The sequence below is a fragment of the Pezoporus flaviventris genome, unplaced genomic scaffold (genome assembly GCF_033815535.1).
Source record: "Pezoporus flaviventris isolate CSIRO_AGI_PZ_B2104156 unplaced genomic scaffold, CSIRO_AGI_Pfla_v1 ptg000145l, whole genome shotgun sequence".
Classification (NCBI taxonomy): domain Eukaryota; kingdom Metazoa; phylum Chordata; class Aves; order Psittaciformes; family Psittacidae; genus Pezoporus; species Pezoporus flaviventris.
The window spans coordinates 775,828-799,776 of NW_026892693.1; the positions used below are offsets into that span (position 1 = coordinate 775,828).

The 23,949-nt window shown below is 62.6% G+C and overlaps 3 protein-coding genes and 2 non-coding genes across 5 annotated transcripts; 3 read left to right on the forward strand and 2 right to left on the reverse strand.

Annotated features, from left to right (window-relative positions):
* Nucleotides 1–1,433: 1,433 nt before the first annotated feature.
* OSBP (oxysterol binding protein) lies at nucleotides 1,434–8,637 on the forward strand. The gene is made up of 14 exons (XM_061479292.1): nucleotides 1,434–1,753; nucleotides 3,205–3,413; nucleotides 4,336–4,583; nucleotides 5,587–5,785; nucleotides 5,945–6,047; nucleotides 6,162–6,216; nucleotides 6,333–6,464; nucleotides 6,566–6,811; nucleotides 6,901–7,021; nucleotides 7,122–7,225; nucleotides 7,338–7,433; nucleotides 7,525–7,706; nucleotides 7,778–7,998; nucleotides 8,472–8,637. Exons 1-14 carry the CDS (start codon nucleotides 1,437–1,439, stop codon nucleotides 8,612–8,614), a joined length of 2,376 nt encoding a protein of 791 aa, XP_061335276.1. The 5' UTR covers nucleotides 1,434–1,436; the 3' UTR covers nucleotides 8,615–8,637.
* A 946-nt stretch (nucleotides 8,638–9,583) lies between these two features.
* TRNAK-UUU (transfer RNA lysine (anticodon UUU)) lies at nucleotides 9,584–9,656 on the reverse strand. The gene has a single exon. It is a non-coding gene; the product is annotated as a tRNA-Lys (tRNA).
* Nucleotides 9,657–10,000: 344 nt separating this feature from the next.
* TRNAV-UAC (transfer RNA valine (anticodon UAC)) lies at nucleotides 10,001–10,073 on the forward strand. Its single transcript has one exon. It is a non-coding gene; the product is annotated as a tRNA-Val (tRNA).
* A 1,354-nt stretch (nucleotides 10,074–11,427) lies between these two features.
* Nucleotides 11,428–19,911, reverse strand: LOC133282930 (calcium-binding protein 2-like). Its single transcript, XM_061479296.1, has 6 exons — nucleotides 19,612–19,911; nucleotides 17,695–17,725; nucleotides 13,232–13,375; nucleotides 13,047–13,156; nucleotides 11,735–11,882; nucleotides 11,428–11,636 (listed from the first exon to the last, which is right to left on the reverse strand). Exons 1-6 carry the CDS (start codon nucleotides 19,831–19,833, stop codon nucleotides 11,608–11,610), a joined length of 684 nt encoding a protein of 227 aa, XP_061335280.1. The 5' UTR covers nucleotides 19,834–19,911; the 3' UTR covers nucleotides 11,428–11,607.
* A 2,096-nt stretch (nucleotides 19,912–22,007) lies between these two features.
* LOC133282915 (probable G-protein coupled receptor 152) lies at nucleotides 22,008–22,952 on the forward strand (the record flags this gene model as incomplete). Its single annotated transcript, XM_061479274.1, has 1 exon — nucleotides 22,008–22,952. A coding segment is annotated over exon 1 (945 nt), but the record flags the coding sequence as incomplete, so codon positions are not given.
* Between the last annotated feature and the right edge of the window lie 997 nt (nucleotides 22,953–23,949).

A 23,949-nucleotide genomic window follows, 5' to 3' on the forward strand; every position in this document is an offset into this window, starting at 1 on the left:
CTTTCACCCCAAAATTATGGGGGAAAAACCACTTCTCCCACCCAAAAATCATGGGAGAACACAACTCTCCCACCCCAAAATCATGGGAGAACACAACTCTCCCACCCAAAAATCGTGGGAAAAGCCCTTTCCCATCCCAAAATCATGGAGGAATCCCTCATTCCCCCAAAATCATGGGAGAACACACCTCTCCTGCCCCCAAAATCACGGGAAAAGCCCTTTCCCACCCCAAAATCATAGAACAATCCCTCTTTCCCCCCAAACTCATGGGATAAAGAGGTGCTGGGGGGTGTTTAGCTCCTCCCTCCCATGCACAAGGATGGGAAAAGCCCCCCCCATTCCCATTCAGGGGGTCCCCCATTGAGCACTGAGCTCCGCTCCCTGCACACACGTGTGAACACGCATGGACACACATGAACACGTGTGAACACGCGTGTGTGCATCATCATCCCCCCCTCTTCGCACACTTGCCTTGTCTCTTGCCCTGTGTCGGCTCCATCCCTTCCCCTTGGGATCGCTCCTCCCGATCCGCATGGATCCCGCTGGATTCCTCCTCGGGAAGACGGCAGCAGGGAATGGGGTTGGGGGGGGGGGGGATGGTGTGTGTGTTATTTTATCCCTTTTTTTTGGCTTTTAAAAGAGAAATCACCGTGAGATTTGCACATGGAGGTATTTTACCACCCCCCCCTTTGGCATTAACCACCCCTTCCCCTCTCCCCATCATCGAGCAAGTGGAAAGTTCATTTTTGATGATGAATTTGTCTTTTTTTGGTGGTTTTTGGGGGGGTTTCCACCCATCCCCCTTCCCCCCCGCAAGTTTTCGGTTCTGGTAAATGAGAATAAAGTTTCTAAATTTACATTTTTATAGGGTTCTTGTAAATAAAGATGAATTGTATACTGCTGCCGGCCTGGCCTCTGCTTCCCTCCGCGGGTAACGACCCGGACACCCCCCCGCCCTCTCCCATCGCCCCGGGGCCGGGGTTCACCCGCATCCCCCCCAAGCCTCGGGGCTGTCCCGGAGCTCTGAAGCCCCCTCCCCGCCGAGGTGCGGCCTCCTCCGGGCCTGCCCTTAACGAGCCACCGGCCCCGGTCCCCCCTCGGTAATGGCGGCTCCCCTCAGCCCTCAGCGCCCCTCAGGTCATAAACCCCGCCCCTTCCCGCTTCTCCACCAATGGCAGCGCGGCCTGAGCGAAGCCCCGCCCCCTCAGCCAATGGCGCGCGAGGATGAGTCACCGTTACGCCTCTCGGCCCCGCCCCCCCGTGCTGATTGATGGAAGAAAGCGCCGGGGAACCAGCGCGCTATCAGCCAATAAGAACTCAAGCACCGCCCCTCCTTGCCGCTGCCACCAATCAGACCGCGCTCCTCCGCGGCCTCCACCAATCAGGCGCTCGCCGGGGGCGGAGCGTGTTGACGGCAGCGCGGCGGGGCGGCGGCGATGGCGGAGCTGCGAGCGGCGGCGGCGGCCGCGGGGCCCGGCCCGGCGGCTCTGCCCGGGCCCATGGCGCTGCCCGCGGCTCCCGGCGCGGCCCCGGCGCTGCCCTCCCCGGCAGCGAGCGGCGGAGCGGGGCCGGCACCGGCGGCGGCACCGGGGGGCGGCTCCGGTGCTGGCTCCGGTGGTGGCTCCGGGACGGGCGGCTCCGGTTCCGGTTCCGGTTCGGCCCGCGAGGGGTGGCTCTTCAAGTGGACCAACTACATCAAGGGCTACCAGCGCCGATGGTTCGTGCTCAGCAACGGGCTCCTCAGCTACTACCGGTACGTACCGGGGGGCCCCGCCGCTTGCCCCCCCCCCCCCCCCTTCTCCATGGGGCTCCGGTGTGACCTTGGGCCCGGGTCTATAGGGGGGTGTTGGTGCCCCCGAGGCCCCTCCGTGGCCGCGTTGTCCCTCCGGGCCCCGCGGTGCCACCCGAGCCCCATTGAGGGCGGGCTGCACCCTCGTTATGCAGCGGGGAACCGGAGCCGCGGGCTCCTGTTACAGGCGGGGACCCGGGGGGGGGACCCGGCGGCTCCGTGTCCCTCCCTCCGGCCCCGCTGACGTGGAAGGGGTGCGTCTGCCTGGCACGGCCTTGGCCCGGGCCCTCGCCCTGCTCCGTACCGGGATGTGGAGGCAGCAGGGGGATCCCTAAGGATGATCCCTAGGGGTGCTCACCAAGGGGGATCCCTAAGGATGATCCCTAAGGGTGCTCACCAAGGGGACCCCTGAGGGTGCTCACCACGGGGGTCCCTAAGGATGATTCCTAAGGGTGCTCACCAAGGGGGATCCCTAAGGATATCCCTAAGGGTGCTCACCAAGGGGACCCCTGAGGGTGCTCACCACGGGGGTCCCTAAGGATGATCCCTAAGGGTGCTCACCAAGGGGACCCCTGAGGGTGCTCACCACGGGGGTCCCTAAGGATGATTCCTAAGGGTGCTCACCAAGGGGATCCCTAAGGATGATCCCTAAGGGTGCTCACCAAGGGGATCCGTAAGGATGCTCCCTAAGGATGATTCCTAAGGGTGCTCACCAAGGGGATCCCTAAGGATGATCCCTAAGGGTGCTCACCAAGGGGACCCCTGAGGGTGCTCACCACGGGGGTCCCTAAGGATGATTCCTAAGGGTGCTCACCAAGGGGGATCCCTAAGGATATCCCTAAGGGTGCTCACCAAGGGGGTCCCTAAGGGTGCTCACCACGGGGGTCCCTAAGGATGATCCCTAAGGGTGCTCACCAAGGGGATCCATAAGGATGATCCCTAAGGGTGCTCACCAAGGGGACCACTAAGGATGCTCCCTAAGGATGCTCACCAGGGGGGTCCCTAAGGATGATCCCTAAGGATGCTCACCAAGGGGACCCCTTAGGATGCTCCGTAAGCATGCTCACCAAGGGGGTTCTTAAAGGTGATCCCTAAGGATGCTCCCTAAGGGTGCTCACCAAGGGGGTTCTTAAAGGTGATCCCTAAGGATGCTCCCTAAGGGTGCTCACCAAGGGGGTTCCTAAGGGTGCTCCTTAAGGATGCTCTCCAAGGATGCTCCCTAAGGATGCTCACCAAGGATCAGATCCCTAAGGCTGCTCCTGGGGGCTGCAACCCCCCCCTTATAACAGCCTTTATCCCATTCCCATCGGCGCTTCCCGTTTGGCTCTGCCTTTGGGGTTGGAATCCCCCATCCCGCCTGGGCTGTGTGGGTGCCATCCTGCCTCACGGTGCCCCGTGCCCGCTCCCCTCCGCAGCTCCAAGGCGGAGATGCGGCACACGTGCCGCGGCACCATCAACCTGGCCACGGCCAACATCACCGTGGAGGACTCGTGCAACTTCATCATCTCCAACGGCGGCGCTCAGACCTATCACCTCAAAGCCAGCTCCGAGGTGGAGCGGCAGCGCTGGGTCACTGCCCTCGAGCTGGCCAAGGCCAAAGCCGTCAAGATGCTGGAGGAGTCAGGTACGGCCCAAGGAAACCCCATAAGGGGACCCCGAGCGCCCCTTTCTGCACCCGGGCTCCTTGTGCCCATCCCCAGGGCACGATCCCACCTCTTCTCCCCATTCCCAAGCTCCCGTTGCTCGCTGCTGCCTGCAAACCCAACCTGCGCTTCCCTGCTCTGGCTCCCTAGCTCCGGTTTGGGATGCTGCGCAGGGATAACGGCACCGGGTACCCGCAGAGGGGTGGGGAAGGGGCTGTTGGGTCCATCCGCGTGGATCTTGGCAGCCTGCTCTGGCTTGAGGAGCTGCCAGCTCCGGGCACTGAGGTCCTCACTGCTGGCATTGCTGCTGTGCCGGGAGAGGGGCCATCTGCTGCGAGCTGCTGCCGCCTTCCCGATCTGGAATGCTGGGGACGGGAGCGCCCCGTGTGCAGCTCCAGCCCTTGGGAATGGGGGTCTGCTGCTGCATCCATAGAATCCCAGAGTGGGTTGGGTTGGAAGGGGGCTTAAAGCTCATCCAGCTCCAACCCCAACCACTTCCACCGGAGCAGCTCGCTCCAAGCCCCTGTGGCCTTGAACACTGCCAGGGATGGGGCAGCCACAGCTTCTCTGGGCACCCTGTGCCAGCGCCTCAGCACCCTCCCAGGGAAGAGCTTCTGCCTCAGAGCTCAGCTCAGTCTCCCCTCGGGCAGGTTCAAGCCATTCCCCTTGGCCTGTCCCTACATCCCTTGTCCCAAGCCCCTCTCCAGCTTTCCTGCAGCCCCTTCAGGCACTGGAGCTGCTCTCAGGTCTCCCCTTCAGGAGCCTTCTCTTCCCCAGGCTGCCCCAGCCCAGCTCTCCCAGCCTGGCTCCAGAGCAGAGCTGCTCCATCCCAAACTCCCCCATGCCCATTCCCTCCCCCCCCACACCCTTGACCCCCTTTATCCCCCCCCTTCCACCCCACAGATGACTCCGGGGACGAGGCGGTGCCGCAGACGGACAAGACGGAGCTGCAGAGCACGCTGCGCACGCTGGCCAGCAAGGTGGAGGACCTGAGCACCTGCAACGACCTCATCGCCAAGCACGGCACGGCCCTGCAGCGCTCGCTCAGCGAGCTCGAGAGCCTGCGCCTGCCCGCCGACAGCACCGAGAAGATCAAGCAAGTGAACGAACGCGCCACGCTCTTCCGCATCACCTCCAACGCCATGATCAACGTGAGTCCTGCAGCCCGCCCCGCACCAGGGCCTTGGAGAGCATCCGCTCCAGCCCCACGGCCACCGCGGACCCACGGCGCCAAGGGGGGCATCCCCTGAACGCCCGCGGGGATGGGGACTCTGGGCAGCCTGTTCTGATGCCTGAGCACCCTCTGGGGCAGGAATTGTTCCTCAGCTCCATCTAAACCTGCCCTGGTGCAGCTTGAGGCCGTTTCCTCTTGTCCCATCCCTTGTTCCTTGGGAGCAGAGCCCAGCCCCTCCTGGCTCCATCCTCCTCTCAGGCACTTGGAGGCAGCCATCAGGTCCCCCCTGAGCCTTCTCTTCTCCACACTGAACCCCCCAGCTCCCTCAGCCCTTCCCCATCACACTTGGGCTCCAGGCCCTGCTCCAGCTCCGTTCCCTTCTCTGGCCCCGCTCCAGCACCTCAAGGTCTCTCTTGCAGTGAGGGGCCCAGAGCTGAGCACAGGATTCGAGGTGCAGCCTCCCCAGTGCCCAGCACAGGGGCCCAGTCCCTGCCCTGCTCCTGCTGCCGCACTGGTGCTGGTGCAGCACCAGGATGCTGGGGGCTTCTTGGCTGCCTGGGCACAAGCTGCTCCTGCTCAGCTCCTTTTCCACGAGCAGCTTCCCAAGCCTGCAGCGTTCCACGGGGTTGCTGTGGCCCAAGCGCAGGACCCAGCACCGAGCCCTGCTGGAGCTCAGCCCATGGATCCAGCCTGGCCACATCCCTCTGCACCCCTCCTGTCCTTCAGGGAACACATCCCATGGCTCACACCATGGTGGGGTTCCAGGGCACCCCCAAAGCCCACGTCACCACGAGCTGCTCAGCCCCAGCCCATCCTCGAGCAGGATGGGGCCACCCAACACCCTCTGCTCCCACTTAAACCTGACTCTTACTGAAACCCCAACAGAAACCGAGTCCAAACCCCGCTGCCTCCAGGCACCGACATTCCCAAATCCCAACGGGAGCTCTGAGCGTGCCCTTGGGGCGCTGTTTTCCCTTCAGGCCTGCCGGGATTTCCTGCTGCTGGCCCAGACCCACAGCAAGAAGTGGCAGAAATCCCTGCAGCACGAGCGGGACCAGCGCATCCGCCTGGAGGAGACCCTGGAGCAGTTGGCCAAGCAGCACAACCACCTGGAGAGGGCTTTCCGGGGGGCCACCGTGCTCCCTGCCGGCGCCTCCGGCACCAGCGGCGCTGCCAAAGGTCCCGTTGGTGCCATGGGGGGGGTTGGATGAAGGGGGACTGAGCCGTGGTGGGGTGAGATGGGGTTCATGGTGCGGGATAGGGAGTGATGGGGATCTATGGGCTAACCGGGATGCAGCTGGAACTTGGATCTCATCTGCTCTCTTCCCCTCATCCCAGACCCCTGCTGCCCTGCCAAAGGAGACCTGAGCGATGAAGACGATGACAACGAGTTCTTCGATGCCCCGGAGATCATCCCCATGCCAGAGAGCATGGGCCACAAGTGAGTGCTGGTCTTTGGGGTGACACCACCCCCTACAAACACACACACACACACACACTGTGCCTGCATCCCGCTGGGGGCTGATTCCACCCCTCTCCTCCTCTTCCTCTCCAGGAGGACCGGCAGCAACATCAGTGGCACCAGCAGCGACATCAGCCTGGATGAGCAGGTAGTGGGGGTTCCCATGCCGTGTGCGTGGGTTGGGATGGGATGGGGGGGTACCCCAGTGGCTGCAGAGGGTTGGGGGGGTTACAGCAGCTCTGCTCACCTTTCCTCCCACCCCAGTACAAGCCCCAAGTGGAAGACACCAAGAAGGAGAAGAGAACCCGCATCCCTTACAAACCCAACTACAGCCTCAACCTCTGGAGCATCATGAAGAACTGCATCGGGAAGGAGTTATCCAAGATCCCCATGCCTGTGAGTGCGAGCGCAGGTGATGGGATGGGGATGGGGGGGAAGCTCAGACCCCCCCCCCCCCCCCCCAAAAAACCACCCCTCTTTGTTTTCCTCCCCTCCAGGTGAACTTCAACGAGCCCCTGTCCATGCTGCAGCGCTTGACCGAGGACCTGGAGTACCACGAGCTGCTGGACCGGGCGGCCCGGTGCGAGAGCTCCTTGGAGCAGCTCTGCTACGTGGCCGCCTTCACCGTCTCCTCCTATTCCACCACCGTCTTCCGCACCAGCAAACCCTTCAACCCGCTCCTGGGCGAGACCTTCGAGCTGGACCGCTTGGAGGAGAGCGGCTACCGCTCCCTCTGCGAGCAGGTAACCCCCTGCACCCCGCTCCTCCAGCCCCCGGGGCCCTGATGGCGATGGTTGGAACCCATTTATCCCCCTCCCCGCTGCCGGTCCAGGTGAGCCATCACCCCCCGGCCGCTGCCCATCACGCTGACTCCAAGCACGGGTGGACGCTGCGCCAGGAGATCAAGATCACCAGCAAGTTCCGAGGCAAATACCTCTCGGTGATGCCTTTGGGTGAGCGCCGGAGCCCTGGGGAAAGGGGGAACGTGGTGGGGTGGTTGGGTGATGGGGTTGGTTGAAGGACGGCTCCCAACGCGCCTCCCCGCCGCCTCAGGCACCATCCACTGCGTCTTCCACTCCACTGGCAACCACTACACGTGGAAGAAGGTGACCACCACCGTGCACAACATCATCGTGGGCAAGCTCTGGATCGACCAGGTGGGATGGAAACCCCCGCCCTGTACGTGTGAGGCGTGCAGGGAAGCACGGACCCATCCATCCCTCCGCGTCCCGGGCGATGGGGCTGGATCCGAGCCTCTCCTCCCTGCAGTCAGGTGAAATCGAGATCGTCAACCACAAGACGGGGGACAAATGCAACCTCAAGTTCGTTCCCTACAGCTACTTCTCGCGGGACGTGGCGAGGAAGGTGGGATAGGGCCCGAGGCGGGATGCACGCGATTCCCCGTGGATCCGGGAAGGAGAGGGGATGTGTTTCACCCTGTCCCTTGTCCCATCAGGTCACCGGGGAGGTGACGGACCCCGCCGGGAAGGTGCATTTCGTCCTGCTGGGCACTTGGGATGAGAAGATGGATTGCTACCGGGTGAGCCTGGGCCCTGGCGACAACGGCGCCGAGGGAAGGCAGAGAGCCCACGAGGCCGAGGAGAGCCGGGTGCTGCTGTGGAAGAGGAACCCGCTGCCGTGAGTTGGGAACGGGGAGGGATCGGGGTTGGATCGGGTTAGGGCCTGAGCACGGCGCTCTGCTCCCGTAGGAAGTACGCCGAGAACATGTACTACTTCTCGGAGCTGGCGCTGACCCTGAACGCGCCGGAGAGCGGCACGGCGCCCACCGACAGCCGCCGGCGCCCGGACCAGCGCCTCATGGAGAACGGGCGCTGGGATGAGGCCAACGCCGAGAAGCAGAGGCTGGAGGAGAAGCAGCGCCTGAGCCGCAAGAGACGCGAGGCCGAAGCTGCCAGAGCCACCGAGGATGGTGAGGAAAGAGGCACCGGTACCGGGGCAGGGATTGGGCCCCTGTGCTGGGCACTGGGGAGGCTGCACCTCGAATCCTGTGCTCAGCTCCCGGCCCCTCACTGCAAGAGAGACCTTGAGGTGCTGGAGCGGGGCCAGAGAAGGGAACGGAGCTGGAGCAGGGCCTGGAGCCCAAGTGTGATGGGGAAGGGCTGAGGGAGCTGGGGGGTTCAGTGTGGAGAAGAGAAGGCTCAGGGGGGACCTGATGGCTGCCTCCAAGTGCCTGAGAGGAGGATGGAGCCAGGAGGGGCTGGGCTCTGCTCCCAAGGAACAAGGGATGGGACAAGAGGAAACGGCCTCAAGCTGCCCCAGGGCAGGTTTAGATGGAGCTGAGGAACAATTCAGGCATCGGGCTGCGGGCACCGTCCCATTGCTCTCGGTGCCATGGGTGCCCTTGGCTGCATCCTGACCCATCGCTTCCCTGCGTGCCCCCAGGAACCCCCTACGACCCCTACAAGCCGCTGTGGTTCGAGCGCAGGAAGGACCCGGTCACGCAGGAGCTGGCGCACGTCTACAAGGGCGGGTACTGGGAGAGCAAAGAGAAGCAGGACTGGAGCCTCTGCCCGGACATTTTCTGAGCCAGGAGGAAGAGGAGGAGGAGGAGCAGAGGGCAGGGAAGCCCGGCCAAGAGCCCTGGCACCGACCGGCTCCCTCCATCCCATCCCTCCCTCCATCCATCGCCTGTTTTAACCACCCCGTCCTCCCCGCGCCTCGCCGGGGGGTGCCTTAGCCCCATCCACTGCCCTCGCTGCCATGGGGCGAACGGGAGCCGGCAGGACCCCACACACACACACACACACACACACCCCCCCACCAAACCATGGGGGTCTCCTTCCTCCCATAGCGCTATGGGGCTGGGGCCATGGGTCCTGTGAGCCCCCGGGGGGGCGCAGCGGGGCGAGCCCGAGGCTGGCCTTGGTCTCATCCCCCCCTCTTAATCATTTGGTTCCCATTCAGCCCCACACATTTGGGGTGCGGGGAGGGGGGGTGGGGGGCAGACGCCCCACAGCCTGTTCTATAGGTGTATATTATATATATGTAGAGCGCAACCGGGGTCCCCTTCTCCCCCTGCCCACATCACCCTTGGGTTTGGGGTGTTGTGTACCCCCCCCCCAGAAACACGGGGCTCCCCCTCCAGGTGCCTTCGCTGTAGGTTTAGGGCAAGGGGGGGGGGGTTGAGGTCCCAGGTTCTCCCCAGGGCGCAGCAGGACCCTGCACCCCCAAACACTACAGGGGCTGGGGGGGGGGGGGGGTCCCTGCACCCCAAACCTGACCCACGGGGGGGGTCCCTGCACCCCAGACCTGCAATGGGGGTGGATGATGCCTTTTTTTTTTTTTTTTTTTCCTTTTTTTCCCCTTTTTTTTTTTTTTTTTTTCCAGGAAAAACTAAATTAAAACCTGTGACTGCCCCAGCCCGGCTCCGCCTGCTCCATGGGGATTGGGGGAGGGCTGATTTTGGGGTACCCGCTGTTCTTTGGCAGCTCACGGATTCCCCCATCCCTTCGGTCCTCCTGCACACCCCCCCCCCAAAAAGGTAAAGGGAAGCACGCCCGAACAGGGACTTGAACCCTGGACCCTCAGATTAAAAGTCTGATGCTCTACCGGCTGAGCTATCCGGGCAGCCCTGTGGGCGCTTGGGGGGGCCCCGCAGTCCCCAGCCATCATCATCATCTTCCTCCTCCTCCTCCCCTTTACCTGGGTCCTGATGCCAGTGTTCAGGACCCTCTTTGCCCCCCCGAAAACGCCTCAGTTTGAGGGTCCCGGGGGCTGTTGTTGTGTCCCCCACAAGCAAAGGGAGCCGGGGGCTGCCAGAACCCCTTGGGGCTCATTCCCCCTCGTCCCCACCACGCTGGCCCCATACGGCTCCGTTCTGGGGTCCCTCTGTGCTGTGTTCCCCTTCCCCAGCGAGCAGCAGCGGCTGAGGCGGGACTCGAACCCGGGACCCTCGGGGCAGCCCCCGCGGCGGCTCCATGGTGTAGGGGTGATCACGTCTGCTTTACACGCAGAAGGTCCTGGGTTCGAGCCCCAGTGGAGCCACCCCTGCCCCAGGGTGGCTTTTTTGGGGTGGGGGGGGGGACACACATAACCTAATAGAGCCCTCCTCCCCGCGCGCTGATTGGCCAGTGGGTGCGGGAGGCGTGTGTTTATTGGCCAGCACCGTGCTCTTTGCTGATTGGTTTAGCCTATGCCCTCCTTCACGCTGATTGGCCAGGTGGTTTGAGCATACGTCACATTGAGCGGATATTCCACTCCGGTGCCCGTTCGTTAGTGGGTGCTTGATTGGCCGGCTCGTTTGGGGGTGCTGATTGGCTGGTTGGTTACAGCAATGGATCATCCAACCAATGGTGGAACACAGGTTGGCATTGACCTACCTGTACCCATTGACCTCTGCCTGTACCCATTGAGCTCTGCCTGCACCCATTGAGCTCTGCCTGTACCCCTCAAGCTCTGCCCGTACCCATTGAGCTCTGCCCGTACCCATTGACCTCTGCCTGCACCCATTGAGCTCTGCCCGCACCCACTGAGCTCTGCCCGTACCCACTGACCTCTACCTGTACCCATTGAGCCCTGCCCGTACCCATTGAGCTCTGCCTGTACCCACTGAGCTCTGCCTGTACCCATTGAGCTCTGCCTGTAGCCATTGAGCACTGCCTGTACCCATTGAGCTCTGCTTGTACCCATTGAGCGCTGCCTGTACCCCTTGAGCTCTGCCTGTAGCCTTTGAGCTCTGCCTGTACCCATTGAGCCCTGCCCGTACCCATTGACCTCTGCCTGTACCCATTGAGCCCTGCCCGTACCCACTGAGCTCTGCCTGTACCCATTGAGCTCTGCCTGTAGCCATTGAGCACTGCCTGTACCCATTGAGCTCTGCCTGTACCCATTGAGCGCTGCCTGTAGCCTTTGAGCTCTGCCTGTACCCCTCGAGCTCTACCTGTACCCATTGAGCTCTACCTGTGCCCCTTGACCTCCGCCTGTACCCATTGAGCTCTACCTGTACCCACTGAGCTCTACCTGTAGCCATTGAGCACTGCCTGTACACATTGAGCTCTACCTGTAGCCATTGAGCTCTACCTGTAGCCATTGACCTCTGCCTGTACCCATTGAGCTCTACCTGTAGCCATTGAGCACTGCCTGTACCCATTGAGCTCTGCCTGTACCCCTTGAACCCTGCCTGTACCCATTGACCTCTGCCTGTACCCCTTGAGCCCTGCCTCTACCCTGGCTCCTGCCTTCTCCTCCTGTCTCCCCCCCACCCCCATGGGTTCAAGCAGCCTCTCCCTATCCCCTATGGGACCCCAGGCACTGCCCCATGGCTCACGATGGGCTGGGGCTGGTGCCAATCCCACCCCATGGACCAACAGACACTCCCCCAGCTCCGATCCATGGGGTTTATTGGTCCCCAGCCCTGCCATCGCCCCCACCGGGGTCCCACCCCTGCCCCATTGCCCATTGCAGGCTCAGCTCCGGTTGTTCACTCTGACCCCTACTGATGGCAGCGAGCTGGGGCTGGGCAGGACCAGGGGCGGGTTGTGGGGAGGGAGGGGGGGTCCCGCCTTGTCCCCAGGCTTCATCACCGGGACGACAGCATCATAACGAACTCTGCAGGTGACAAAGGGGGTGTGAGGGGACCCCAGGGCTGAGCTGTGGCCATGGGGGGGGGGCTATGGGGGGGCTATGGGGGAGGGACCCCCCCTCACCATCGAAGTCCACGCGCCCGTCCCCATTGAGGTCCACGTCCTGCAGGATCTCGTCCACCTCGTGCGCCTTGAGCTGCTCGCCCAGCAGCGCCGCGATGGCCGCCCGCATCTCCCCACTGCTGATCTCCCCGTCCCCGTTCGCGTCGAACTGTGGGGCCCACGGGGTTGGGGGGACACCAACGGCACCCTCCAGGGGCGCCCCATGTGGTCAGCCCCATGGTCACCGGTCCCCTGTGGTCGTGGTGTCCCCATGGTCTTCCTATGGTCATTGTCCTGTCCATGACTGTCATCACCCCATGGTCATTGACCCCACCATGGTTGTGCCATGGTCATCGTCCCCTCCATGCCTGTGGTCACCATTTCCCCATGGGCTCCCCATGGTCATGGTCCCCCTCCATGCCTATGAGCACCCCCATGGTCATTGTACCCACCACAGTCACTGTCACCCCATGGTCTTCCCATGGTCACTGTCTTCTCCATCCCCATGATCAATGTCCCCACCATGGTCTTCCCATGGTCATCACATTCTCCCTGCCTGTGGTCACCTCCATGGTCACCATCACCCCATAGTCTTTCTATGGTCACTGTCCTGTCAATGCCTGTCAACACCCCCATGGTCATTGACCCCACCATGGTCTTGCCATGGTCATCTCCCCTCCATGCCTATGGTCACCATTTCCCCATGGGCTCCCCATGGTCATGTTCCCCCTTCATGCCTATGAGCACCCCCATGGTCATTGTACCCACCACAGTCACTGTCACCCCATGGTCTTCCCATGGTCATCATCGCCTCCATGCCTATGGTTACCCCCATGGTCACCATTCCCCCATGGTCATGGTCTCCCCATGGACATCCCATGGTCACTGTCTTCTCCATCCCCATGGTCATTGTCCTCACCAAGGTCTTGCCATGGTCATCATCCCCTCCATGCCTATGGTCACCATTTCCCCATGGTTTCCCCATGGCCATGGTCCCCCTCCATGCCTATGGTCATTGTACCCACCAGCGTCACTGTCACCCCATGGTCTTCCCATGGTCATCATCGCCTCCATGCCTATGGTTACCCCATGGTCACCATTCCCCCATGGTCATGGTCTCCCCATGGACTATTCCATGTCACTGTCTTCTCCATGGTCTCCCCATGTTCTTCATCCCCTCCATGCCTATGGTCACCATCACCCCATGGTCTTCCCATGGTCACCATGGTCATGGTCACCCCCATGGTCATGACCTCGCCATGATCCCCGCATGGCCGCTGTCCCCCCACATCCCACTATCCCCTCCCCATATCCCAGTGCCCCACATCCACACCTCTCGGAAGGCGATCCGGAGCTCCCGCACGCCCACCATGTGAGCCGTCTCCTCCCGCAGCTTCGGGCCCATCATCTGCACGAAGTCCTCAAAGTCCACTCGCCCGCCCACTGCAGTGGGGCAGGGATAACCTCAGCGCCCCATAGCCCCCCCCATAGCCCCCCCATAGCCTGCCCCACGCTCACTCCTCATCTTGATGTGCTGGGAGATCTCGATGAGCTCCATCTCGGTGGGCATGTACCCCAGCGTGCGCATGCAGGCGCCCAGGTCCTTGTAGCTGATGAACCCATCCTGGTCCGTGTCGAACTCCTTGAAGGCGTCCAGCAGCTCTGGGGCACGGGGACACCCATCAGGGGTGGAGGGCGATGGATCGCCCCCAGTGGGGTGCCCCTGGGCCCACGTCACCCCGGAGTAGGCTCCTCGCTTGATGGGGTGATGGGGTGGTGGCCCCAAGGCACTGAACCCAATGGAGACCCTTCCATGGCTCCCATCCCTATGGCACTGAACCCAATGGAGACCCTTCCATGGCTCCCATCCCTATGGCTCTGAACCCATTGGAGACCCTTCCATGGCTCCCATCCCTATGGCTCTGAACCCATTGGAGACCTTTCCATGGCTCCCATCCCTATGGCTCTGAACCCATTGGAGACCTTTCCATGGCACCCATCCCTATGGCACTGAACCCAATGGAGACCCATCCATGGCTCCCATCCCTATGGCTCTGAACCCATTGGAGACCTTTCCATGGCACCCATCCCTATGGCACTGAACCCAATGGAGACCCTTCCATGGCTCCCATCCCTATGGCATTGAACCCCATTGGAGACCTTTCCATGGCACCCATCCCTATGGCACTGAACCCAATGGAGACCCTTCCATGGCTCCCATCCCTATGGCATTGAACCCCATTGGAGACCTTTCCATGGCACCCATCCCTATGGCACTGAACCCAATGGAGACCCTTCCATGGCACCCATCCCTATGGCACTGAACCCCTTTGGAGACCCTTCCATGGCACCCATCCCTATGACACTGAACCCATTGGAGACCCTTCCATGGCACCCATCCCTATGGCACTGAACCCATTGGAGACCCTTCCATGGCACCCATCCCTATGGCACTGCACCCATTGGAGACCCTTCCATGGCACCCATCCCTATGGCACTGCACCCATTGGAGACCCTTCCATGGCACCCATCCCTATGGCTCTGAACCCATTGGAGACCCTTCCATGGCTCCCATCCCTATGGCTCTGAACCCATTGGAGACCTTTCCATGGCACCCATCCCTATGGCACTGAACCCAATGGAGACCCTTCCATGGCTCCCATCCCTATGGCATTGAACCCCATTGGAGACCTTTCCATGGCACCCATCCCTATGGCACTGAACCCAATGGAGACCCTTCCATGGCTCCCATCCCTATGGCATTGAACCCCATTGGAGACCTTTCCATGGCACCCATCCCTATGGCACTGAACCCAATGGAGACCCTTCCATGGCACCCATCCCTATGGCACTGAACCCCTTTGGAGACCCTTCCATGGCACCCATCCCTATGACACTGAACCCATTGGAGACCCTTCCATGGCACCCATCCCTATGGCACTGAACCCATTGGAGACCCTTCCATGGCACCCATCCCTATGGCACTGCACCCATTGGAGACCCTTCCATGGCACCCATCCCTATGGCACTGCACCCATTGGAGACCCTTCCATGGCACCCATCCCTATGGCTCTGAACCCATTGGAGACCCTTCCATGGCACCCATCCCTATGGCACTGCACCCATTGGAGACCCTTCCATGGCACCCATCCCTATGGCACTGAACCCCTTTGGAGACCCTTCCATGGCACCCATCCCTATGACACTGAACCCATTGGAGACCCTTCCATGGCACCCATCCCTATGGCACTGAACCCATTGGAGACCCTTCCATGGCACCCATCCCTAAGGCACTGAACCCATTGGAGACCCTTCCATGGCACCCATCCCTATGGCACTGAATCCCTTTGGAGACCCTTCCATGGCACCCATCCCTATGGCACTGAACTCCATTGGAGACCCTTCCATGGCACCCATCCCTATGGCACTGCACCCATTGGAGACCCTTCCATGGCACCCATCCCTATGGCACTGAACCCATTGGAGACCCTTCCATGGCACCCATCCCTATGGCACTGCACCCATTGGAGACCCTTCCATGGCACCCATCCCTATGGCACTGCACCCATTGGAGACCCTTCCATGGCACCCATCCCTATGACACTGAACCCATTGGAGACCCTTCCATGGCACCCATCCCTATGGCTCTGAACCCATTGGAGACCCTTCCATGGCACCCATCCCTATGGCACTGAACCCATTGGAGACCCTTCCATGGCACCCATCCCTATGACACTGAACCCATTGGAGACCCTTCCATGGCACCCATCCCTATGGCACTGAACTCCATTGGAGACCCTTCCATGGCACCCATCCCTATGGCTCTGAACCCATTGGAGACCCTTCCATGGCACCCATCCCTATGGCTCTGAACCCATTGGAGACCCTTCCATGGCACCCATCTCTATGGCACTGCACCCATTGGAGACCCTTCCATGGCACCCATCCCTATGGCACTGAACCCCTTTGGAGACCCTTCCATGGCACCCATCCCTATGGCACTGCACCCATTGGAGACCCTTCCATGGCACCCATCCCTATGGCACTGAACCCATTGGAGACCCTTCCATGGCACCCATCCCTATGACACTGAACCCATTGGAGACCCTTCCATGGCACCCATCCCTATGGCACTGCACCCATTGGAGACCCTTCCATGGCTCCCATCCCTATGGCATTGAACCCCTTTGGAGACCCTTCCATGGCACCCATCCCTATGGCACTGCACCCATTGGAGACCCTTCCATGGCACCCATCCCTATGGCACTGAACCCATTGGAGACCCTTCCATGGCACCCATCCCTATGGCACTGCACCCATTGGAGACCCTTCCATGGCACCCATCCCTATGGCACTGAACCCCTTTGGAGACCCTTCCATGGCACCCATCCCTATGGCACTGAACCCCATTGGAGATCCTTTCATGTCAGTACCATTGTCCCCATTGGATGATCCCTCCATAGCATGTATCCCCATAGCATTTCACCCCATGGCAGACCCATGCGTTGCACATGTCCTTATTGGCACTACTGTCCCTCCACCATGCCCATCCCCATGGCACTGTCCCCCATGGGAGATCCATTCATGGTGCCTATTCCCATTGCACTGCACCCTATGGGAGATCCATTCATGGTGCATCTCCCCATGGCACCATTGTCCCCCATGGCAGAGCCCTCTATGGCACCCATCCCCATTGCACTGCACCCTATGGGACACCCCTCCATAGTGCATGTCCCCATAGCACCATTGTTCCCCATGGCAGAGCCTTCTATGGCACGCATCCCTATTGCACTGCACCCTATAGGGGATCCATCCATGGCGCCCATCCCCATTGCACTGCACCCTATGGGACACCCCTCCATATTTCATGTCCCCATAGCACCATTGTCCCCCATGGCAGAGCCCTCTATGGCACCCAGCCCCATGGTACTGCCACCCTATGGGACACCCCTTCATAGCGCATGTCACCATGGCACCATTGTCCCCCATGGCAGAGCCCACTATGTTGCCTATCCCCATTGCACTGCACCCTATAGGGGATCCATCCATGGTGCCCATCCCCATTGCACTGCACCCTATAGGGGATCCATCGATGGTGCCCATCCCCATTGCAGTACACCCTATAGGAGACCCATCCATGGCACCCATCCCCATTGCACTGCACCCTATGGGACACCCCTCCATATTTCATGTCCCCATAGCACCATTGTCCCCACGTCAGAGCCCTCTATGGCGCCCATCCCCATTGCACTGCCACCCTATGGGACACCCCTCCATGATGCATCTCCCCATGGCACCATTGTCCCCCATGGCAGAGCCCTCTATGGCACCCATCCCCATTGCACTGCCTCTCCATAGTGCACGTCCCCATAGCACCATTGTCCCCCCATGGCAGAGCCCTCTATGGCGCCCATCCCCATGGCACTGACACCCTATGGGACACCCCTCCATAGTGCATGTCCCCATAGCACCATTGTCCCACACATCAGAGCCCTTTATGGTGCCCATCCCTATTGCACTGTGCCCTATGGGAGACCCATCCATGGCACCCATCCCCATGGCACTGCACCCTATGGGACACCCCTCCATGGTGCATCTCCCCATGGCACCATTGTCCCCCATGGCAGAGCCCTCTATGGCACCCATCCCCATTGCACTGCACCCTATGGGACACCCCTCCATAGTGCATCTCCCCATAGCACCATTTTCCCCCATGGCAGAGCCCTCTATGGCGCCCATCCCCATTGCACTGCACCCTATAGGGGATCCATCCATGGCGCCCATCCCCATTGCACTGCACCCTATGGGACACCCCTCCATGGTGCATCTCCCCATAGCACCATTGTCCCCCACGTCAGAGCCCTCTATGGCGCCCATCCCCATTGCACTGCACCCTATGGGAGACCCCTCCATAGTCATGTCCCCATAGCCCCATTGCCCCCCATGTCCCGTGCCCCCCCGTGCCCCCGGTCCCCTCTCACCATCCAGCTCCTCCGGTGACAGCTCCCGCTCCTGAACCGGCCACACACGGGGGGGGATGGGGCCAGCCTCAGCCCCGGCTCAGCACCACCCCCCCCTATTCCCCCCCCCCGTCACCTTCCCCGTGCTGGGTCAGAATTAGCCCCGCGGGAGGGATTAACGGGATTGGAGCAAACCCTTGCCCCGGGGCCCCTCCTCCCGCCCCCCCCCCCGCACCTGCCCGGCACCCATGGGTGCTGCTGGGGGGGATTTGGGACCCTGGGGAGGGGGAGCAGCGCCCGTCCCCCTGCAGAGCTCCCCCTGCCCCCTCCCCAGGGGGGGCCCCGGGGCCCTGCGCTGGCCCAGCACCCACGCCGGGGGTCCAGGAGCATCCCCAACCTCATCCCCGTGTCCCCTTCATCCCAATGATCCCAGAGCATCCCCAACCTCATCCCCACGTCCCCTCCATCCCAATGATCCCAGAGCATCCCCAACCTCATCCCCACGTCCCCTCCATCCCAATGATCCCAGAGCATCCCCAACCTCATCCCCACGTCCCCTCCATCCCAATGATCCCAGAGCATCCCCAACCTCATCCCCACGTCCCCTTCATCCCAATGATCCCAGAGCATCCCCAACCTCATCCCCACGTCCCCTCCATCCCAATGATCCCAGAGCATCCCCAACCTCATCCCCACGTCCCCTCCATCCCAATGATCCCAGAGCATCCCCAACCTCATCCCCGTGTCCCCTTCATCCCAATGATCCCAGAGCATCCCCAACCTCATCCCCACGTCCCCTCCATCCCAATGATCCCAGAGCATCCCCAACCTCATCCCTGTGTCCCCTCCATCCCAATGATCCCAGAGCATCCCCAACCTCATCCCCACGTCCCCTCCATCCCAATGATCCCAGAGCATCCCCAACCTCATCCCTGTGTCCCCTTCATCCCAATGATCCCAGAGCATCCCAACCTCATCCCCGTGTCCCCTCCATCCCAATGATCCCAGAGCATCCCCAACCTCATCCCCGTGTCCCCTTCATCCCAATGATCCCAGAGCATCCCCAACCTCATCCCCGTGTCCCCTTCATCCCAATGATCCCAGAGCATCCCCAACCTCATCCCCGTGTCCCCTTCATCCCAATGATCCCAGAGCATCCCCAACCTCATCCCCGTGTCCCCTCCATCCCAATGATCCCAGAGCATCCCCAACCTCATCCCCACGTCCCCTCCATCCCAATGATCCCAGAGCATCCCCAACCTCATCCCCACGTCCCCTCCATCCCAATGATCCCAGAGCATCCCCAACCTCATCCCCACGTCCCCTCCATCCCAATGATCCCAGAGCATCCCCAACCTCATCCCCACGTCCCCTCCATCCCAATGATCCCAGAGCATCCCCAACCTCATCCCCGTGTCCCCTCCATCCCCATGGTCCAGGAGCATCCCAAACTCATCCCCATGTCCCCTCCATCCCAATGATCCCAGAGCATCCCCAACCTCATCCCTGTGTCCCCTCCATCCCAATGATCCCAGAGCATCCCCAACCTCATCCCCACGTCCCCTCCATCCCAATGATCCCAGAGCATCCCCAACCTCATCCCTGTGTCCCCTCCATCCCAATGATCCCAGAGCATCCCCAACCTCATCCCCACGTCTCCTTCATCCCAATGATCCCAGAGCATCCCCAACCTCATCCCCACGTCCCCTCCATCCCAATGATCCCAGCGCATCCCAACCTCATCCCCACGTCCCCTCCATCCCAATGATCCCAGAGCATCCCCACCCTCATCCCCACGTCCCCTCCATCCCAATGATCCCAGAGCATCCCCAACCTCATCCCCACGTCCCCTCCATCCCAATGATCCCAGCGCATCCCCACCTCATCCCCACGTCCCCCCCGCTCCCCCTCGCCCCCCTCCCGCCCCCTTGCCCCCACCTTGCCGAACACCGTGTTCAGGAAGGGCGAATACGTTTTGGCGGCGGCCGCATGGGGGTCCCCGGCTCCCTTCCGCCCGCTCCGGTGCCCGTGCCCGCTGTGCCGGGGCTCGGCCCCTGGGCTCCGGCTGCCGCCGTCCTCGGGGGGCCGGGGGGGGGCGGTTTTGTCCCCGTCCTTTCCCGTGCCCTTGGGGGTCCCCTTGTCCCCTCGGCTGCGCGGCATCGGGGCCGCTGGGCAGGAGCAGCGCCGGGCGAGGACCGAGCCTTAAGAGGGAGCAGGAAATCCTCTTACCCCCGGTGCCCCCCCGTCCTCCTCCTCCTCCCGTGTGCCCGGGGGCTGCAAAGCCAATTAACGGGGATTAACGGCAAGAAACGGGCACCGGGACCTGCCCCACGGCCACGGCGCCCCCGGCCCTGCTGGGACCCCCGGTACCTGTCCTGGGGTCACCCCGTGCTGGCTCTGACCCAATGGGGACTCCCCGTGGGCACCATCCATGGCCCCAATGGGGACCCCCCAGAGACACCATCCATGGCCCCAGCACCAACCCATGGCAACAGTGGGGACACCCCATGGACACCATCCATGGCCCCAATGGGGACCCCCCAGAGACACCATCCATGGCCCCAATGGGGACCCCCCAGAGACACCATCCATGGCCCCAGCACCAACCCATGGCAACAGTGGGGACACCCCATGGACACCATCCATGGCCTCAATGGGACACCCCATGGACACCATCCATGGCTTCAATGGGACTCCCCATGGACACCATCCATGTCCCCAGCACCAACCTATGGCCCCAGTGGGGACACCCCATAGACACCAACCTGAGTCCCCAGCACCAACCCATGGCCCCAGTAGGGAACACCCCATGGACACCATCCATGGCCCCAGCACCAACCCATGGCCCCAGTGGGGACACCCTATGGACACCATCCATGGCCCCAATGGGGCTCCCCATGGACACCATCCATGTCCCCAGCACCAACCCATGGCCCCAATGGGGCTCCCCATGGACACCATCCATGTCCCCAGCACCAACCCATGGCCCCAATGGGGACATCCCATAGACACCATCCATGGCCCCAGCACCAACCCATGGCCCCAATGGGGACCCCCCATAGACACCATCCATGGCCCCAGCACCAACCCATGGCCCCAGTGGGGACACCCCATAGGCACCATCCATGGCTTCAATGGGACTCCCCATGGACACCATCCATGTCCCCAGCACCAACCTATGGCCCCAGTGGGGACACCCCATAGACACCATCCATGGCTTCAATGGGACTCCGCATGGACACCATCCATGGCCCCATCACCAACCCATGGTCCCAGTGTGGGGACACCCCATGGACACCATCCATGGCCCCAGCACCAACCCATGGCCCCAGTGGGGACACCCCATGGACACCATCCATGGCCCCAGCACCAACCCATGGCCCCAGTGGGGACACCCCATGGACACCATCCATGGCCCCAGCACCAACCCATGGCAACAGTGGGGACACCCCATGGACACCATCCATGCCCCCAGCACCAACCCATGGCCCCAGTGGGGACACCCCATGGACACCATCCATGGCCCCAGCACCAACCCATGGCCCCAGTGGGGACACCCCATGGTCACCATCTGCCATGGGGGACAGTGCCACGGGGACATGCACCACTGGGGGAATCTCCCATGGGGGACAATCCTATGAGGACAAGACCCACATCCCTAGCGCTGGCCCCCCATGGCCACCACCAGTGCCCCCAGCACTCACGTCCCCAACCCGTGTCCCCATCGCTCTCCCCAGTGTCCCCCCCCATGTCCCCAGCAGGGCTGTGACAAGGCAGGCCCGGGCTGTCCCCCCATGTCCCTGATACCATCACATAGGGCGGGTGGCAGCAGGAAGCCAGCGCATCAGAGATGCCATTGTGGGGACACTGCGGCTCCTCCCACTGTCACACACACACACAGAGGACACCCCATAACCGGGTGCCCCCCATCCGCTGCCTCTCCCGAGCTCTTCCCACCATTGAGGTAGGTCCTACTCTCTTTACCCCCCTTGAACCCCAGTGTAGGAGCTGGTGGGGTCTTGGACCCCTGGCGTGGGGCATCTCCAGGCTCAATGGCATGATGGGGTGATACCGCCAATAGGGGACAAGGATGCCACAGGACATGGAGGGGGGTACGCCCCAAAACGATGGTAGGGCAGGGGAAAACCAGGCTGCTGTGGGTCTGGGGCCTGTGTGGTGCTGCGGTGACTTGGGATGGGCTTGGGGTACCACCATTGGGGATGACACGGGGTGGAGGTGACACCAGAAGGGATGACACCGGAGGGGGTGACGCCGGCGTGGTTGACACCCCACACCTGAGACACCCCCCCCCTGCTGCCCATAGAACCGGGCCGATGGAGCCGTGGAACGGCACCGTGCTGCCCACCCCGACCCTGCCGCCCTACGATGCCCTATGGTGGGACACCCATCTCCTGGTGGCCTGCGCCGTGCTGGGGCTCCCGGCCAACGCCGTCACCCTGTGGCTGACGGGCTGGCGGCTGCGGTGCCGCGGTTTGGCCGCCTTCATCTTCGGCTTGGCCGCCTCCGACTTCCTCTTCCTCAGCAACTCCTTGCTGCAGATCTGGTCGGCGGCCAACGACTACCGGTGGCTGCTGGACGCGCACTGCTGCCGCCTCCATCAGTTCCTCTACGCGCTGGGCTACTACAGCAGCCTCTTCCTGCTGGCTGCCATCAGCCTGGACCGCTGCTTGCTGGTGGCCGTCCCGTTCTGGTACCGCTGCCGCCGGCCGGCCCGCTTACCGGCGGCGCTGTGCGCCGGTGCCTGGCTGCTGGCCGGCGGCTGCAGCATCCCGGAGGCTGCGCTGTCGGTAACGGAGGAGGCGCTGCCGGGCTTCTCCGTGTGCCGCAGCGAGCGGGGAGCCTGGGAGGTGCCGCTGCGCTGGCTCGAGGTGCTGCTGGAGGGGCTCCTGCCCTTCGCCGTCGTGGTGCTGAGCCACGGCGCGGCGCTGGTGCTGGTGCGGTGCCGGCGCAGGCCCCGCGGCCGCCCCGCCACGCGGTTCCAGTGCATCGTGGGGGCCACGCTGAGCGCCTACGTGGGGCTGCACCTCCCGTTCCAAGCCGCGCAGCTCGCCGTGCTGCTGGGCCCCCCGGCCCCCGAGCACCTCCTCTACCCGCTGGGGCTCGCCTTCAACCTCAGCAGCTGCCTCAACCCCTGCCTCTACCTCCTGCTCGGCACCCGCGCCTGCCACTGCGCTGCCCGCGCCCTGCGCGCCCTCGGGGCGGCCGTGGTACCCGGGGAGTCATCCGCTGCCACCGCGGGGGCATCCACCGCAGGCATCCCTATGGCATCCGCTGCCACTGCATCCACCGCCGGCATCCCTATGGCATCCGCTGTCACTGCATCCACCGCCGGCATCCCTATGGCATCCACCGCAGGCATCCCTATGGCATCCACCGCCGGCATCCCTATGGCATCCGCTGCCACCGCGGGGGCATCCACCGCAGGCATCCCTATGGCATCCGCTGCCACTTCATCCACCGCCGGCATCCCTATGGCATCCGCTGCCACTTCATCCACCACCGGCATCCCTATGGCATCCGCTGTCACTGCATCCACCGCCGGCATCCCTATGGCATCCGCTGCCACTTCATCCACCGCCGGCATCCCTATGGCATCCACCGCAGGCATCCCTATGGCATCCACCGCCGGCATCCCTATGGCATCCGCTGCCACTTCATCCACCGCCGGCATCCCTATGGCATCCGCTGCCACTTCATCCACCGCCGGCATCCCTATGGCATCCGCTGCCACTTCATCCACCGCCGGCATCCCTATGGCATCCGCTGCCACTGCATCCACCGCAGGCATCCCTATGGCATCCACCTCCGGCATCCCTATGGCATCCGCTGCCACTGCATCCACCACCGGCATCCCTATGGCATCCGCTGCCACTGCATCCACCACCGGCATCCCTATGGCATCCACCGCAGGCATCCCTATGGCATCCGCTGCCACTGCATCCACCACCGGCATCCCTATGGCATCCGCTGCCACTGCATCCACCACCGGCATCCCTATGGCATCCACCGCCGGCATCCCTATGGCACCCGCTGCCACTGCATCCACCGCAGGCATCCCTATGGCATCCACCACCGGCACCCCTATGGCATCCCCTGCCACTGCATCCACCACCGGCATCCCTATGGCATCCACTACCACTGCATCCACCACCGGCATCCCTGTGGCATCCACTGCCACCGCGGGGGCATCCACCGCCGGCATCCCTATGGCATCCACTACCACTGCATCCACCACCGGCATCCCTGTGGCATCCA

What these genes read in the sequence shown, in the direction of transcription:
- LOC133282930 (XM_061479296.1), bottom strand. Translation starts at nt 19,833, where the DNA reads ATGCCGCGCAGCCGAGGGGACAAGGGGACCCCCAAGGGCACGGGAAAG. An exon ending in GTCACCGGAGGAGCTGGATG is followed by an intron (nt 13,376 to 17,694) that starts GTGAGAGGGGAC and finishes CCCGTGCCCCAG; the next exon opens with AGCTGCTGGACGCCTTCAAG. An exon ending in CCAGCACATCAAGATGAGGA is followed by an intron (nt 13,157 to 13,231) that starts GTGAGCGTGGGG and finishes GCCCCACTGCAG; the next exon opens with TGGGCGGGCGAGTGGACTTT.
- OSBP (XM_061479292.1), top strand. Translation starts at nt 1,437, where the DNA reads ATGGCGGAGCTGCGAGCGGCGGCGGCGGCCGCGGGGCCCGGCCCGGCG. An exon ending in CCTCTCGGTGATGCCTTTGG is followed by an intron (nt 7,022 to 7,121) that starts GTGAGCGCCGGA and finishes CCGCCGCCTCAG; the next exon opens with GCACCATCCACTGCGTCTTC. An exon ending in TGGAAGAGGAACCCGCTGCC is followed by an intron (nt 7,707 to 7,777) that starts GTGAGTTGGGAA and finishes CTGCTCCCGTAG; the next exon opens with GAAGTACGCCGAGAACATGT.